The following is an 18801-nucleotide window of genomic DNA, read 5'->3' as shown; positions in this document are numbered from 1 at the left end:
GGTGATGCACTACTCACTATCAGAGCATTACATGGTCGCATTTTCGCCTATTTACTCTGACAGAGCTCAGACCATCTGTGCCCTCACATTCTGTCAAAAACTCTGTTCTGCCTGCAATAGTCTAAAAACTCTTGTGGGGCATCTCCAATGAGTCTTTACCATCTCTCGGAACTCATTGCCGCTTCCTCCACCACACCTTCCCTTCAACGGAGTACTTCTCATTTACATGTCTGAACTCATTCTGTGCACCTCAAGGTCGATCAGATAACTAATTCTGAGCCTTTGATAATAGTGCAGCATTTTGACGCTACCCGGGATGTGCAGCGCTGGAGCATTTGGAGCGATTCTCCCTGTCGCCCGATTCACAGCCAGCTCAGACTACCTTTTTGCCAGTGGTCCTTCTAACGGGCGGGAGCACGATCTTAGAGTATCGTGCGCGAGGAATATCCCTGATTTTGAGCCTCCGGCATGGGCGGGCGGCAGGAAGTTGTGCCGGCAGTACTTCACCGAGGAATCTCCTGCCGGGCGGGACCTGGGTGGCACCTGAGGAAGTAAGTTTAAAAAAAAAATTTCGGGCTGAACCTCGGCGGCTGTGGGCTCTAAATATCTAAGATATCACAGATACCATCAGTTATTGGGGAACAGCTGCAGTGATAACTTGGGGAAGGTGTGGCTGATAAAAAAAGAGAGCGAGAGCAAGAAAGAAACAAAGAAAAAAAGGGGAAGTATTGGTTGGGGCCAGTTTGCCCTTCCCTGTATTGGGGTGTATCCCAGAATACTTAAGGAAGTGGCCCTAGAAATAGTAGATGCATTGGTGGTCATTTTCCAACATTCTATAGACTCTGGATCAGTTCCTATGGATTGGAGGGTAGCTAATGTAACGCCACTTTTTAAAAAAGGAGGGAGAGAAAAAAGGGAATTATAGACCGGTTAGCCTGACATCGGTGGTGGGGAAAATGCTGGAATCAATTATTAAAAATGTAATATCAGCGCATCTGGAAAGCAGTGACAGGATCAGTCCAAATCAGCATGGATTTATGAAAGAGAAATCATGCTTGACAAATCTTCAAGTTTTTTGAGGATGAAACTACTAGTGTGGATAAGGGAGAACCAGTGGATGTGGTGTATTTCGACTTTCAAAAGGCTTTTGACAAGGTCCCACACAAGAGATAAGTGTGCAAAATTAAGGCACATGGTATTGGGGGTAATGTACTGACGTGGATTGAGAACTGGTTGGCAGACAGGAAGCAAAGAGTGGGAATAAACGGGTCCTTTTCAGAATGGCAGGCAGTGACTAGTGGGGTGCTGCAGGGTTCAGTGCTGGGACCCTAGCTATTTACAATATACATTAATGATTTAGACGAAGGAATTGAAGGGAATATCTCCAAGTTTGCAGATGACACGAAGCTGGGTGGCAGTGCGAACTGTGAGGAGGATGCTAAGAGGCTGCAGGGGGACCTGGACAGGTTAGGTGAATGGGAAAATGCATGGCAGGTGCAGTATAATGTGGATAAATGTGAGGTTATCCACTTTGGTGGCAAAAACAAGAGACAGATTATTATCTGAATGGTGACAGATTAGTAAAAGGGGAGGTGCAACGAGACCCGAGTGTCATGGTACATCAGTCATTGAAGGTAGGCATGCAGGTGCAGCAGACAGTAAAGAAAGCAAATGGCATGCTGGCCTTCATAGCGAACGGATTTGAGTTAAGGAACAGGGAGGTCTTACTGCAGTTGTACATGGCCTTGGTGAGACCACACCTTGAGTATTGTGTTGGTCTCCTAATCTGAGGAAGGACGTGCTTGCTATTGAGGGAGTACAGCGAAGGTTCACCAGACTGATTCCCGGGATGGTAGGACTGACATATGAAGAAAGACTGGATCGGCTAGGCTTATACTCACTGGAATTTAGAAGAATGAAAGGGGATCTCATAGAAGCTTATAAAATTCTGACGGGACTGGACAGGTTAGACGCAGGTAGAATGTTTCCAATGTTGGGGAAGTCCAGAACCAGGGGTCACAGTCTAAAGATAAGGGGTAAGCCATTTAGGACCAAGATGAGGAGAAACTTTTTCACCCAGAGAGTTGTGAACCTGTGGAATTCTCTGCCACAGAAAGTTGTTGAGTCCAGTTCGTTGGACATATTCAAAAGGGAGTTAGATGTGGCCCTTACGGCTAAAGAGATCAGGGGGTATGGAGAGAAGGCAGGGATGGGATACTGAGGTTGCATGATCAGCCATGATCATATTGAATGGCGGTGCAGGCTTGAAGGACCGAATGGCCTGCTCCTGCACCTATTTTCTATGTTTCTATGTTTCCCAATTACTATTTGATGACCAAGGTGCAGAGGAAAATGTTTTTATCGATGCAGTTTGCCACAAAGTGCGTGTGGATAGAGAACATCAAGGAGGCGCCAGCTACTGATAATTGGGGGAAAAGGGACTGCACCAAGTGAACACAGAGTTCCCTCACGTGCAGTGGAGTGGCCAGTTATACAGGTATATCGTAAAGAATATGATGCAGGGGAATGCAGAAAGGAAACGTTTTCAAAGAGAAAAAGTTACAAATAATAGACGTTGAGGTTTACATAAACATTAAGGCTTCCCTTACCTTAAATGAGCTGCCACCATTTCATCATAAGGGGGTTCTAGGATCTGCTGGCATCTCTCCTCTGGGTTTGCTAACTAGTTTCAAAGTAAAAAAAACAAAAGCATCACTTAGAGATTCTGGGCTAAACTTTCACCTTCATTTTTGGCGGTTTTCTCAGCGGTACAGCTGTTTTGGGGCAAGAAACCGCCCGGTGAAAGTTTCCCCCGTACTTTTTGAATGGTAACGCCCAAATCTCAAAATGCCTGCCGGGAGCAAACCGCCGACGGGCACCGCCGAGAAAATCGCCAGGGCGTAAGTTTGTTCTCAAGGGAAGCGCCCTGTGAAAGCTGCTTAAACAGGCCGGTAGGTGAGTACGCTGCAAAGAAAGATAAATTAAAGGTTCTTTATTTTTTAATTGTAAAACGGCGATTAGCTTTAAAACTGTCTTGGGAATGTTTTTTAAACTTTTAATTTTTTTTGTGAATTTTTTTTTAACGTTTTCCCCCCTCCCTAGACCCAACCGTAGCCTTGAAGTAAATTTTTAAAAACATTTTAAGAACCGCCCATTTCACTTAGTTTCGCCTTTAACTGGTGAATACTGGTGCAAGATCCAGTTTTTCGCCGGGCAATTATTTTTAACTTAATTGTGGAAATTCTCGCCAGCGTTACTTGCAAAACGCTAGCGGTTTTTCTGGGCAGGTAATCGGGCGTTGAGGGACTCTTGGGAAAGTCTAGCCCATGCAGTTTCTGACACTGGTTCAAAGCAATATTAACATTTTGTGTAAAATCAGGCAGGCCTGAGGAGTTAAATGCATTATGTACAATATTGCATTGTACTATATTGTAGACGCAATTACCAGATGCTTAAAAAGAGAAACAGCTCTGGCATAAATTACATTTATTACTGCTCTGGTAAAACAAAGCTGCACTTCAGGAGAGATCGGAGAAACTGGGGCTTTGTTCATTCGAGCAAAGAAAGTTAAGAGGAGATTTGCTGGAGGTGCTCAAAAATCTGAGGGGTTTTGATAAGGAAAATCAGGAAAATCTATTTTCACAGGTCAGATAGTTGGCACCTGGAGGGCAGGAATTTAACATCCCTACCGAAAGAATGAAAAGAGGTTAGAAGAAATGTTTATATGCAGGGGATAGTTAGGACATGGAATGTCCCACCAGAAACAGTAGCAGAAGCAAAGTCTATAATTGCTTTGAAGAGGGGAAATGAATAAATATTTAAAAGAAAAATTTAAAAGGATGCAGGGAAACAGCTGGGAAATGGACTACGTGAATAGCTCTTTTCAGAGAGCCAACACAGACCTGATGGGCCAAATGGCCTCCTCCTGGGCTATAAAATTCCATTCACATCATCCTGAAAGGCCACCCAGTTTTTAATTGTGTTTTCCTTTTGCGCTTTTTTTGCTCTCCTTCTATATACCACACTCCCATTGTCCCTACGACACAGGTTGTGCTCCCCTTCACCTCCCAATTGCTAATATTTCTCCTGAAGGGAGTAAGCTGGGGCCGAGCATGAGGCCAAGAGTGAGTGGTAGTCAAGTTAGATTCCAGGATGGACTTCCCTTCCACACCACCTACAGGTCCCTTACTTTGGAGAACACTCATTTCCTTCCCTGACTGTACCAGAAACAAAACGGTGATGTTAATCTCTCCTTAATACCCAATGCCCCTTCTCAACAGATGTTGATCCAACTCCTTTTAAAAGGCGCTGAATTAACTCCCAAGGAGCCCGTTACACATTCACTACCCTTTGGGGGTAAAAAGCTTATTCTGTTCCCTAAACTTGCTCAAGGCTTGTGCCTTTTGTATCTGTGCCCTCTGCACCTTGTTCATTATTTACTTCTAGCTCATCAACACCTTTCATCACTTTGAACAGGGGAAGTAGTTTTAGTTTAATCAACACCAACTGGTATTGATATAGCGCCTATAACGTAGTAAAATGTCCCAAGGCGCTACACAGGAACGTTACCAAACAAAATCTGACACCGTGCCATATAAGGAGATATTCGGGCAGACGAGGTAGTTTTAAGGAGCGCGTTAAAGGAGGAAAGAGCAGTAGAGAGGTTTAGGCAGGGACTTCCAGAGCTTAGGGCCTCGGCAGCTAAAGACACGGTAGAGCGATTTAAAAGCAGGGATATGCAAGGCGCCCGAATTGGAGGAGCGCAGATATCTCGGAGGGTGTAGGGCTGGAGGAGATTACAGACAGGGGCCATGGAGAGGTTTGAAAACAAGGATGAAAATTTTAAAATCGAGGGGTTACTCAACCGGGATCCAATGTAGATCAGCGAGCACAGGGGTGATGGGTGAACGGGACCTGGTGTGAGTTAGGACATGGGCAGAATAATTTTGGATGAGCTTAAGTTTATGGAGGATGGAAGATGGGAGTCGGCCAGGATAGTCACGTCTCAAGGTAACAAAGGTATGGATAAGAGTTTCTATGTAATCCATGGCAAAGCTACTAAATACGATACAAATAATGCACTTCTGGTAGGTTATTTAATACGTTTCATATGCTATAACTATTGTAACTTTTCCGTTCTCTCAGATATCCTGTCTCCATTACAACCATGTTCACCGAGGAAGCACGGTGTCTTACCTGTAACCTACGGTTTGCAATGTGAGGATGTTTAAATGACACAAATTCAGCACAGGAATCACCATCTCTGGTGTCGATGAACTCCAAAACCTATTTAATGCAAAAGTAATGAAACGTGATAGAATATCAGCAGTACATGTATATAGGAAATACATACAATTAATAAAATATATTAGATACTAACAGTACAAGCATTTAGGAAGTATACACAATTAATGAAACATGATAGAATACTAACAGTACATGCATATGCTTATTAATTTCCCACAAAATACAGTGAAGAGTCAGTGCGGCCTCAGCTCAATGACTAGGCCCATCTTTTGTTTCTTTACTTGACCCATTACCATCTCCTTTTGCTTCGTACAATCATACCATTTATGATTTAATCTCTCCTGCCTTCCACCCTATCACAGACCCTCTCTTTTGTCTTTTCTCCTCTGCCCTGCACTTGCTTAAAACTGTTACATCTCCAACATTTTCCAGTTCTGATACAAGGTCATCGACCTGAAACATTAACTCTGATTTTCTCTCCACAGTTGCTGCCTGACCTGCTGAGCATTTCCTGTTTTTATTTCTTAGCTGTGACCTCTGCTTCACTTAAAACCTGAAAATTTGATGGTATTTATCTTTGCCAAAAGCTAGTCATAGAATTACCTGCTGTAAATACTGATTCACCGTGATGTGTGCCATTTGTGGCAGTGTGTAGGGTGATGGTTAACAGTTCAGACAGCCCTGAAGTGAAGGAGCATGAGATCACCTGAGGAGATGTAGAGAGTAAAAATGAATGAGAGAGATTTCTGTTATAATTCCGGGAGTGCCAAACGCCCATTATATTTACAGTATTTGGTATATTGATATAATGGGCCCAAGTTTCCACATGATTTGCGCCTGATTTTTAGGAGCAACTGGTGGAGAACGGACTATCTTAGAAATTGCAATTCTCCACATTTTTTTTTTCTGCAGTTCTAGTCAGGTAGAACAGTTCTACTTTGGAACAGAATTTTTTCTTCAAAAGGGGGCGTGTCCGGCCACTGACGCCTGATTTCAAAGTTTCCACAGTGAAAACGTACTCGACACTAAGTTAGAATGGAGCAAGTGAAGATTTTTGTAGAACTGAAAAAACCTGTTCTACACATAAAAAAATCAGGCGCAGGTTACAAATTAGGCGTCCAGAACGAGGTGGGGGGGGGGGGGGAGGGGAACTCATTAAATTCTACAATAAATCCTTATTTATACTTCTACAAATATTATACAAATAAATCCAACCTGAATAAACATTTATAAGCAAAGAAAAGATTAAATAAACCATCTTCCTACCTGTGTGAAAGTGCTTCAGGCACAGAGAATGCTGAAGTCAGCCTGAGGCGCCCGTTCTTCCCGCGGGGGGGGGGGAAGGGGAGGAGGAGGCGCCCGTTCTTCCTGCGGGGGTTGGAAGAGAGGAGGCGCCCGTTCTTTCCCGCGGGGGGGGGGGGGGGGGGGGGAAGAGGAGGCGCCTGTTCTTCCCGCGGGGGGGGGGGGGGGGGAGGAAAGAGAGGAGTCGCCCGTTCTTCCCGCAAAGGGGGGGGGGGGGAAGGTGCCCGTTCTTTCCTGCGGGGGGGGGGGGGGGGGGGGAAGGTGAGAAGGCTGCAAGTGCTAATGTGCTTTTATTAAAAAAATGTTCAAAAATTAAACAGCTACAAAGAACTACAAAAATTGCCAAGTGCCAATGTTTTTTTCACACTGAGCATGCGCGAACGCTCCAACGCGCATGCACAGCGTTGCCGGCAGGAAAAAAACTAATTTAAATAGTACCCGCCCCCTCCCACTTACAAAATCGGTGCGAGTGTAGGCTCCGCCCCCCTGGGCGCTGCGCCAGGCAGACAAGGAGCTGCAGAACGCTCCAGAATCGCGAGTTTTTTTTTTAGTATCCGTTTTAGGCACAAAAAACGGGCGCCCAGCTCGGAGGGGCGCCCGTTTTTTATCGTGTAGAAACTTGGGCCCAAAATGAGTCACTTTTTTAAAAATCCTAAAATACATGGAAGCCATTTGTATTCCTGAGTTTGCTATTCAGTTACTAGCACAGAGGCCACTCCAAGTGACTGATGTTATTATGTGGGTGATAATTTACTGAGGCGTACGAAAGCATGGGCCTTACGCTAAACATCAGCAAGACAAAGGTCCTCCACCAGCCTGTCCTCGTCGCACAGCACTGCCCCCCAGTCATCAAGATCCACGGCGCGGCCCTGGACACCGTGGACCACTTCCCATATCTCGGGAGCCTCCTATCAACAAGAGTAGGCATTGACGACGAGATCCAACACCACCTCCAGTGCAGCCTTCGGCCGCCTGAGGAACAGTGTTTGAAGACCAGGCCCTCAAAACTGCCACCAAGCTCATGGTTTCCAGAGCTGTAGTAATATCCGCCCTCCTGTATAGCTCAGAGACATGGACCATGTACAGTAGGCACCTCAAGTCGCTGGAGAAATACCACCAACGATGTCTCTGGATGATCCTACAAATCTCCTGGGAGAACAGACGCACCACCATTAGCGTCCTCGACCAGGCCAACATCCCCAGCATCAAAGCACTGACCACACTTGATCAGCTCCGCTGGGCAGGCCACATCGTTCGCATGCCAGACACGAGTCTCCCAAAGCAAGCGCTCTACTCGGAACTCCTTCACGGCAAACGAGCCAAAGGTGGGCAGAGGAAACGTTACAAGGACACCCTCAAAGGCTCCCTGATAAGGTGCAACATCCCCACCGACACCTGAAAGATCCTGGCCAAAGACCACCCTAAGTGGAGGAAGTGCATCCAGGAGGGCGCTGAGCACCTCGAGGCTCGTCGCCGAGAGCATGCAGAAATCAAGTGCAGGCAGCGGAAAGAGCATGCGGCAAACCTGTCCCACCCACCCTTTCCTTCAACGACTATCTGCCCCACCTGTGACAGAGACTGTGGTTCTCGTATTGGACTGTTCAACAACCTAAGGACTCATGTTAAGAGTGGAAGCAAGTCTTCCTTGATTCCGCCTATGATGATGATGTTATAATTCTGGGAGTGCCAAACGTCTATCATATATACAGTATGTTATATTGATAGAATAATGTGAGTCACTTTTTTAAAAATCCTAAACTACATGGAAGTCATTTGTATTCCTGAGTTTGCTATTCAGTTACTAGTACAGAGGCCACTCCAAGTTACTGATGCTATTATGTGGGTGATGATTTGCGTCTCCATGGTAACCATGGGAAGAACCACTGTTATTGGGGGGAGGGGACACTGAGCAGAATTCAGTGTGTTCATCTGAGTACACGTATGCAGCTCTGCATTACCCAGTCTCACAACGATAGTGTCAGCTGTAGCTCAGTGGGTAAGCACACTTACCTCCGAGTCAGAAGGTTGTGTGTTCAGGTCCCACTCCAGGGAATTGAGCACAAGAAAAATCTAGGCTGACATTCCAGTGTAGTGCTGAGGCCGTCTTTCAGATGAGACGTTAAACCGAGGCCCCGTCTGCTCGCTCAAGTGGATGTAAACGATCCCATGGCACTATTTCGAAGAAGAGCAGGGGAGTTATCCTCTGGCGCCCTGGCCAATTATCCTTCAATCACCATAACCCAAAAACAGATTATCTGGTCATTATCACATTGCCGTTTGCAGGAGCTTGCTGTGAGCAAATTGCCTGCCGCGTTTGGCATACTACAATAGTGACTACACTCCAAAAGTACTTCATTGGCTGTAAAGCACTTTGAGTCGTCCGGTGGTAGTGAAAGTCCCTATATAAATCCAAGTCTTTCTCTCTTTTATTCACTGAAAACAGAAGCCCTGATGTCTGTCATATATGTATGCTTGGGGTTACTAGCCACCAAGTGGCGCCACTGTCAGAGGTCATTAGGCTGTGCGGCCCAGGTATAAAAGGCAAGCCATCATGTAATGTATTCACTTTGGGCCCTAATATAGCAGAACCAGATTTTTACCTGTGATAGTTTACAGTATTCAATCTATCGAATTATTACATACATAACAATGTCCCCTTAGTGTGGTATAAAAACTGCATTAATTTAATCACTTTCTGTCCTCTCTTTATCTGTCGCCATGTGCCTCCTCACTCTACGATTCTGCTGCTTCTAGTCAACATATCTCTCCTGTGACCCTGTAGTTCAGTGGGTGGGTTTTCAATTACACTGTGAATGCCAAGATCATGTTGCTTCCTTCGTGTTCACTTGCTTTTTCTCAAACAAGAAACAGAGATAGCATACTAGAGTGCAGAAGGTTTTCCCACTGATAAACCATGCGTCACTGCTCCAGCCTTGATCCTGCAGAGGACTGAATGTCAGACGCACTATTTCGGGGTGTGAATCATAAACATTTACGGCATAGAAGGGGCCATTCGGCCCATCGTGTCCATGCCAGCCGAATAAGAGCTATCCAGCCTACTCCCACTTTCCAGCTCTTGGTCCGTAGCCCTGTAGGTTACAGCACTTCAAGTGCACATCCCAGTACTTTTTAAATGCTATGAGGGTTTCAGCCTCTACCACCCTTTCGGGCAGTGAGTTCCAGACCCCCACCACCCTCTGGGTTGAAAAAAACCTCCCCAAATCCCCTCTAAACCTCTTACCAATTACTTTAAATCTATGCCCCCTGGTTGTTGACCCCTCTGCTAAGGGAAATAGGTCCTTCCTAGCCACTTTATCTCGGCCCTTCATAACTTTATACACTTCAGTTAGGCCTCCCCTTAGCCTCCTCTGTTCCAAAGAAAACAACCCCAGCCTATCCAATCTTTCCTCATAGCGCAAATTCTCCAGTTCAGGCAACATCCTCGTAAATCTCTTCAGAATCTGCCCAGTACAGGAGCAAGATCTGATGGTCTCAGACATTCCATCACTGGTTAGATTCCAGGCATCAGAGAATAACATAAGAAATAGGAACAGGAGTAGGCCATACGGCCCCTCGAGCCTGCTCCGCCATTCAATAAGATCATGGCTGATCTGATCACAAACTCAGCTCCACTTCCCCGCCCGTTCTCCATAACCCCTTATCGTTTAAGAAACTGTCTATCTCTGTCTAAATTTATTCAATGTCCCAGCTTCCACAGCTCTCTGAGGCAGCGAGTTCCACAGATTTACAACCCTCAGAGAAGAAATTTCTCCTCATCTCTGTTTTAAATGGGCGGCCCCTTATTCTAAGATTATGTCGTCTAGTTCTCGTCTCCCCAATCAGTGGAAACATCCTCTCTACATCCACCTTGTCAAGCCCCCTCATAATCTTATATGTTTCGATAAGATCACCTCTCATTTTTCTGAATTCCAATGAGTAGAGGCCCAACCTACTCAACCTTTTCTCATAAGTCAACCCCTTCATCCCCAGAATCAACCAAGTGAACCTTCTCTGAACTGCCTCCAAAACAAGTATATCCTTTCGTAAAGGACCAAGCTCTCCACTTTCTGCCTGCTAGGTTTGACCCTGTGTAGATCAGACGCAATTGCCAAGCCAAGGGGCAGTGTAGTGGACTTTGGGGATGTTATGCATTGTACTGGTTGTACCCAGAAAAAGCACCTCTCTCTTTTGGTAACTATCTGTTGCCATCTGCCTTAGCATCCAAACGGAAGTATGTATACATTCTGGTTTTATACATTCCCTCCATTCTAGTCTGTTGTGAATCATTACTTACATGCTTTTCCAATCAAAAGTACCCACAACAATATTTTTGCCCTATTGCAGTTGAAGGGCAAGAACCCATTTGTGGGGATTTATGATGCAACCTTTTTGAATGTTGTGAACCTGACTAGCCCCTTCATGGTAGACCCCACCCACGGTTTTATATTGGGGCATTAGGGATTTTGTTTACTGTAGTCACAAGTAAAAGAATGTAACATCGAAAGAAGCAGAGCTCTTCATCTGGATTCACTACCCATCAAGCCTCACCGCTGCCAACGGGACAGATGTTTATTTGCTTCACTCACTAAACCCTGGAACCTGCTTCTTCCCAGACACAAGCTCAACCCATGCACTGACCTAACTCAAAGTCCAACCTGCAACATATAGTCAATAACTCCACTATCGTTGCATCATTTGAAGGCAAACTAGATGGACGTTAGTCTTTTTTCGTCTAGCAATTATGCTCCTATAGAAAATCATTAAAACCATTAACTCCATGATTTGTGCCTTGCCATACATGAATGCTGTAAATACTGATTCCTTCCCTTTTTTACCCAATTTCTGGTTTTCAATAGATCTTGATGTCTCCGTGCCCTATAACCGGGAAATGAAAATCTTTTTGCTTGCAATTCTTCAACCAGTTTCTTCTTGTCTCTTTCAAGTCTAACCAACAGTTGCCACCTCTTACCATCAATGCCTTGCCCTTTCTGCACCTATCACCATCCTTGGCCTCGTCATCTCCTCTGATCTGAAAACGGAGCTCCCAATTCTTCTCCACTGCTGAAGCTGTTTCAAGAAGTTTAAGGCCCTCTTTCGTACCAAACAACTCTGCCATCCCAACAACCCTTTAACCTCCAGATCAATCGCTACAGAAAGCCTAAGTAAATTCTGCAGCATGAGAATGTAGCTGGTTGGCAGTGCAGGACAGGAGCCGGGCACAAACATGTCTTCGATACAACATATTGGTGCAGAAAGCAAAGTGCTCAGTGAGCATCTACAGCTGGCAGAGAGAGAACGTGACACTGGCTCCCAATACAACAAGGACAACTTCACCAGAATATCAGCCCATTTTTCTCTGCAAGCTGCCCCTTTTCCCTCGCGTCCCGGAGGAGTGCCAAATTTCATGGGGTCCTGCTAACACTACAAAAATAGGCCCACGGGAAAGATGGGACAGCTACTGTGACAGAATCAGTCCGAGGGAAAACCACAACAGCAACCAAATACCATCAATTAATGTTCCGGCGATAATCTGATTTACCACCAAACTGGAACACTTCCTTCTCGTAATCTCACCGTGACATCATGTTTCACAGAAAATAATTGGTTGTGACTGTTATTGATCTATCACATAAATGTTTATATCCAGGACCAAAGAGCGACAGATCCACTTTATTGCAGAACCGTGTGAAGTAGTATGTTTTGGGAAATATGCCCTAAATGGTAAGATTCCCAAGAGTGAAGGAAGAGAGAAAGATAAGTGTGCAGAGGGTATCATAGTATAATACCAAATTTGGCTGAGGGATGATGACACCTTACCGTTAAACGAAGCCTCCGAATGTCGTGGAGAGCTACGGCTGTGAAGAGGGCGACTGGATTGGACATCACCAAGGCCCAGGTCGTTGATTGGAGCATGGGCAGGTACAACAGGAGTGGCGAGTGATCGTGGTGCAACATGATCGGGGCCTAGGAGAGGCGTAAGTTTGGGGCCCAGGAGAGGCGAGGGCCCAGGGGCAGCACTGCGATATGTGTGCGCACTAGGTCCGTGCAGCAGAACTAGTCTCCAGTCGTCTTGGTTAATCCTTGCCATTGGACCAAGACCTGGCTCTGTCGAGCCTGTGTGGTGGCTGGTGTGCAACGGCCACCACACGTTAAAAAAAAATCCACGCACAGGCATCTTCCACTCTTCAACATGTAGTTCGGGACCTGGAATATTATGTCCTTCATTGAAACACCTGTGAACTCATCCCTTTTTGGCGTGGAAGCAAGTCATCCTCGATACGATGATGATGAGTATAATACAGCACTGAAGGAGGCCATTCAGTCATCATGCCTGTGCCAGCTCTTTGGTCCCAATGAAGTCCCACTTCCCTGGCTCTTTTCCCATAGCCCTGTATTTTTTTTCCCTTCAAGTATTTATCCAATTCCCTTTTCAAAGTTACGACTGAATCAGCTTCCACCAACCAGTCAGGCAATGTATTCCAGATAGTTAGCATTTTGTGTAAAAAAATGTTTCTTCATGTCATAGAATAGAATCATAGAAAAGTACCACAGAGGAGGAGTTCATTCGGCCCATCCAGTCTGTGCCAGCTCTTTCCAAGAGCAATCCAGTTAGTCCCACTCTCCCACACTCTTCCCATAGCCCTGACATTTTTTTCTCCATCAAGTATTTATCCAATTCCCTTCTGAAGACTACTATTGAAGCTGTTTCCACCACCCTATCAGGCAGTGCATTCCAAATCCTAACCACTTGCTGCATAATAAAGTTTTTCCTCATGTCACCTCTGGTTCATCTGCCAATCACCTTGAATCCATGCCCTCATTATCGACCCTTCAGCCACTAGAAACAATTTCTCTTTATTCACTCTGACTAAACTCTTCAAGATTTGAAACACCTCAATCAAATCTTCTCCATACCTACTCTACTCCAAGGACAATCCCAGCTCCTCCATCTATCCACATGACTGAAGTCCTTCATACTTGAAACCATTCTAGTAAATCCCTTCTGTGCCCTCTCCAAGGACTTCCTAAAGTGCAGTGCCTAGAATTGAACACAATACTCCAGCTGAGGCCTAACCAGTGTTTTATAAAGGTTTAGCATAACATCTTTGCTTATGTACTCTGTACCTCTATTAATAAAGCCAAGGATTCCATATGCTTTTTTCTTCTTAACTTGTCCTTTCACCTTCAAAGATTTGTGTACATACACCCCCAGGTCTCTGTTCCTGCGTCCCCATTAAAATGGTACCATTTGGTTCATACTGCCTCTCCGCATTCTTCCTACCAATATATATCACTTCACAATTTTATGTAACATATGTCTGCCCATTTCACCAGTCTGTCTACATCCCCTGAAGTCTGTTATTATTCTCCTTTTTGCTTACATTTCCAAGTTTTGTATCATCTGCAAATTTTGAAATTATGCCCTGTACACCCAAGTCATTAATATACAACAGAAAGAGCAGTGTTCCTAATACTGACCCCTGGGAACACCACTGTATACTTCCTTCCAGTCTGCAAAACAATTGTTCGCCAGTACTCTCCGCTTTTTGTCCACGCTGCGACCGTCCCTTTAATCCCATGGGTTTAATGTTGCTAACAAGTCTGTTACATGGCACTTTGTCAAATTCCTTTTGAAAGTCCATATATATATATCAACTGTGCTACCCGCATCATTATGGAGCATCCTCCTCAAATTCGGCTGTCCTCAAAAGTTTGTCACCATTCTCCGCCTGCTCCACGATGACATGCAAGCCGTGATCCTGACCAACGGATCCACCACAGACCCATTCCACATTCGGACCGGCGTCAAGCAAGGCACCAACTCTCTTCTCGATCTTCCTTGCTGCAATGCTCCATCTCACCCTCGGCAAGCTCCCCGCTGGAGTGGAGCTAAATTACAGGACAAACGGGAATCTGTTCAACCTCTGCCACCTCCAGGCCAGATCCAAGGTCATCCCATCATCGAACTACAGTACGCAGATTGTTACCTGCATCTGCGCACACTTTTGAGGTCGAACTCCAAGCCACTCTCAACACCTTTACCGAGGCATACAAGAGCATGGGCCTTACACTAAACATCCGTAAGACAAAGGGCCTCTACCAACCTGCCCCCGCCACACAGCACTGCCCTCCCGATTATCAAAATCCACGATGAGGCCGTGGACCATTTTCCATACCTCGGGAGCCTACTGTCAAACAAGGGCAGACATCGCAACGAGGTCCAACACCGCTTTCAGTGTGTCAGTGCAGCCTTCGGTCACCTGAGGAAGAGAGTGTTTGATCACCAGGACCTCAAACCCGGCACCAACATCATGGCCTACAGGGCAGTGGTGATACCCGCCTTCCTATATGGCTCAGAGACATGGACTATGTACAGCAGACACCTCAAAGCACTGGAGAAGAACCACCAACGCTGCCTCTGCAAGATCCTGCAAATCCATTGGCAGGAGAGACACACCAACGTCAGTGTCCTCGCTCAGACCAACATCCCAGCATCGAAGCACTGACCACGTTCGATCAGCTCCGATGGACGGGCCACATCGCCCACATGCCTGACACGAGACTCCCAAAACAAGCGCTCTACTCGGAGCTCCAACACGGCAAGCGAGCTCCAGGTGGGTAGAGGAAATGCTTCAAGGACACCCTCAAAGCCTCCTTGAAAAAATGTTACATCCCCACCGACACCTGAGAATCCCTGGCCCAAGACCGCTCAAAGTGGAGGAAAAGCATCCGGGAAGGCGCTGAACACCTCGAGTCTCTTCGCCGAGAGCAAGCTGAAGCCAAGCGTCGACAGCAGAAGGAGCGCGCGGTAACCCAGGCCCCCCACCCAACGTTCCTTCAACCACCGTCTGCCCCACCTGTAACAGAGACTGTGAGTCCCACATTGGACTGTATAGTCACACGAGAACTCATTTCTAGTGTGGAAGCAAATCATCCTCGACTCCAAGGGACTGCCTATGATACCCTCATCAATCCTCTCCATTACTGCATCAAGGAACTCGATTAAGATAGTCAAACACAATTTGGCTTAAACAAATCCATGCTAACTTTAATTTATTAGCCATCTTTTTCCAAGTGCCAATTAATTTGGTCCTGGATTATTGTCTCAAACTCCCCACTACTGACATTCAGCTAACTGGTCTGTAACTGAAGGGTTTATCCCCCTCCCCTTTTTTGAACAGGTGCATAACACTAGCAATTCTCCAGGGAGGATTGGAAGATTGTGACCAGAGCCTCTGCAATTTACACCCTTACTTCCCTCAGTACTCTAGGATGCATCCCCCATCTGGACCAGGTGACTTTTCTCGTTAGACTAATGCCAAACTTTTAAGTACATCCTCTTGATCTATTTTTATCTGATCCAATATTGCTTCTACCTCTTCCTTTACTGCTACCTTGGCAGCATCCTCTTCTCTAGTGAAGACCGATGCAAAGTACTCATTTAGGACCTCAGGTATACCCTCTGCCTCCACAAGACTATCTCCTTTTTTGTCCCTAATCGGTCCCACCTTTCCTTTGACCGATCCTTTCACTATCTGTGCTTAAGTAAGTCTTTTGTGAACCCTTTACTCACTAATCTATTCCCATTTTACCCCTTATAAAGAAAATGAAAGACTTGGATTTATATAGCGCCTTTCACGACCACCGGACATCTCAAAGCGCTTTACTGCCAATGAAGTACTTTTAGAGTGTAGTCACTGTTGTAATGTAGGAATGTTTAGTGTAAGGCCCGTGCTTTCGTAAACCTCGGTGAAGATGTTGACGATAGCTTGGAGTTCGGCCTCTGAATGTGCGCAGATACAAGCGTCGTCTGCGTACTGTAGTTCGATGACAGTGGATGGGACGACCTTGGATCAAGCTTGGAGGCGACGAAGGTTGAACTGGTTCCCACTGGTTCTGTAGTTTAGTTCCACTCCAGCAGGGAGCTTGTTGAGTGGGAGGTGGAGCATTGCAGCAAGGAAGATCGAGAAGAGGGTTGGTACGATGACGCAGCCCTGCTTGATCCCAATCCGGACGTTGATTGGGTCTGTGGTGGATCTGTTAGTCAGGATCACGGCTTGCATGTCATCATGGAGCAGGCGGAGGTAGGTGACAAACTTTTGGGGGCAGCTAAAATGGAGGACGCCGCTCCATAGTCCCTCATGGTTGACAGTGTCAAAGGCCTTTGAGGTGTCCTCCACCAACCTGACCCCACCACACAGCACTGCCCCCCCCCCAGTCATCAAAATCCACGGCATGGCCTTGGACAACGTGGACCATTTTCCATACCTCAGCAAGGGCAGACATCAACAACGAGGTCCAACACCGCCTCCAGTGCGCCAGCACAGCCTTCGGTCGCCTGAGGAAGAGAGTGTTTGAAGACCAGGACCTCAAATCTGGCACCAAGCTTATGGTCTACAGGCCCTCCTAAATGGCTGAGAGACATGGACTATGTATAGCAGGCACCTCAAAATGCTGGAGAAGTACCACCAACGCTGCCTCCGCAAGATCCAGCAAATCCACTGGGAGGATAGACGCATCAGCGTCAGTGTTCTCGCTCAGGCCAACATCCCCAGCATCGAAGCACTGACCACACTCGACCAGCTCCGTTGGGTGGGCCACATCATCCACATGCCCGATACGAGACTCCCTAAGCAAGCAATCTACTCGGAACTCCTACACAGCAAGTGAGCCCCAGGTGGGCAGAGGAATCGTTTCAAAGACACCCACAAAGCCTCCTTGATAAAGTGCAACATCCCCACCAACACCTAGAAATCCCTGGCCCAAGACCACCCAAAGTAGAGGAAGTGCATCCGGGAGAGCGCTGAGCATCTCGAGTCTCCTCGTCGAGAGCACGCAGAAAACAAGCAGCAGAAGGAGCGTGCGGCAAACCAGACACCCCACCCACCTTTTCCTTCAACCACTGTCTGTCTCACCTGTGACAGAGACTGTAATTCCCGTATTGGACTGTACAGTCACCGGAGAACTCACTTTTACCGTGGAAGCTAGTCTTCCTCAATTTCGAGGGACTGCCTATGATGAAGATGAATGTAGGAAACGCGGCAGCCAATTTATGCACAAGCAAGCTCCCACAAACAGCAATGTGCTAATGGCCAGATAATCTGTTTTTTTTTTGTTATGTTGATTGAGCCAGGACTCCCCTGTTCTTCTTTGAAATAGTGCCATGGGATCTATTACGTCCACTTGAGAGAGCAGACGGGGCCTCGGTTTAACGTCTCATCCGAAAGATGGCACATCCGACAGTGCAGCACTCCCTCAGCACTGCACTGGAGTGACAGCCTAGATTTTGTTTGTGCTCAAGTTCCTGGAGTGGGACTTGAACCCACAACCTTCTGACTCAGAGGCAAGAGTGCTACCCACTGAGCCATTGCTGACACTGGTCCCTCGGTACTTTCTATATTGAACTTGGTTCTCTACTGTATTATGAAGCTTAGATTTTTGTTTGAAATATATTCATATCTGGAAAGATTACTCTGGCAATGCTAAAGGCCACAAGTTGAGCAGTCGGGAGGTGCGTCGCTAAGTCGGGAGGAGCGTGAGTCCGGGGTTCGGCGAGAGGCCTATAAAGGCGGAGCTTGTGCAGCTACAGGGAGAAGGCAAAAAAGAAGTAGAAAGAAACAGAAAGGTGACATCACAGCCAAGGGGGTAAGTGATTGGCTGGTGATTGGTGAGTAGTTTTTCTTTTTTCTCTTCTATAACAGTGAGTAAACTTTAGCATTGTTGTTGCCAATTTAAGTGTATCTAAGGGTTAAGTCATGCCAGGAGAGCTCGGTCACGTGATATGCTCCTCCTGTACCATGTGGGAACTCAGGGACGCTTCCGGTGTCTCTGGCAACTACGTGTGCGGGAAGTGTATCCGCCTCCAGCTCCTGACGGTCCGCGTTGCAGAATTGGAGCCGAGGGTGGATTTACTCTGGAGCATCCACGATGCTGAGAATGACGTGAGTAGCACGTGTAGCGAGTTGGTCTTACCGCAGGTGAAGGGTCCACAGCCAGATAGGGAATGGAAGACCAGCAAGAGCAGTGCAAGGAAGGTCGTGCAGGAGTCCCCTGCGGTCATCCCCCTGCAAAACAGATACACCGCTTTGAGTACTGTTGAGGGGGATGACCCATCAGGGGAGGGCAGCAACAGCCAAATTCATGGCACCGTAGCTGCACAGGAGGGCAGGAAAAAGAGTGGGAGAGTGATAGTGATAGGGGATTCAAATGGTAAAGGGAATAGATAGGCGTTTCTGCGGCCGCAACCGAGAC

At 46.5% G+C, this 18801-nt stretch overlaps 1 protein-coding gene across 7 annotated transcripts in view; it reads right to left on the bottom strand.

Annotated features, from left to right (window-relative positions):
* The window catches only part of pcid2 (PCI domain containing 2), an 89128-nt gene that overhangs the window by 55316 nt on the left and 15011 nt on the right, over positions 1–18801 (bottom strand). For 5 of the 7 annotated variants that reach the window (XM_070894125.1, XM_070894126.1, XM_070894130.1 and 2 more), the window contains exons 2-4: positions 5851–5953; positions 5197–5286; positions 2610–2683 (exon numbers count right to left, since the gene is read on the bottom strand). In XM_070894125.1, the coding sequence (XP_070750226.1) occupies positions 2610–2683; positions 5197–5286; positions 5851–5886 (200 nt within the window). In that variant the 5' untranslated portion in view covers positions 5887–5953. Of the gene's footprint in view, positions 1–2609; positions 2684–5196; positions 5287–5850; positions 5954–8559; positions 8722–18522; positions 18615–18801 lie in introns of those variants that run through there. The other 2 variants (XM_070894129.1, XM_070894127.1) reach the window with 2 other exon arrangements.

This window comes from Pristiophorus japonicus, chromosome 11 (genome assembly GCF_044704955.1).
Source record: "Pristiophorus japonicus isolate sPriJap1 chromosome 11, sPriJap1.hap1, whole genome shotgun sequence".
Classification (NCBI taxonomy): Eukaryota; Metazoa; Chordata; class Chondrichthyes; family Pristiophoridae; genus Pristiophorus; species Pristiophorus japonicus.
Note: the sequence above shows the minus strand (reverse complement) of the source record. Positions and strands in the feature narration are given on the sequence as shown.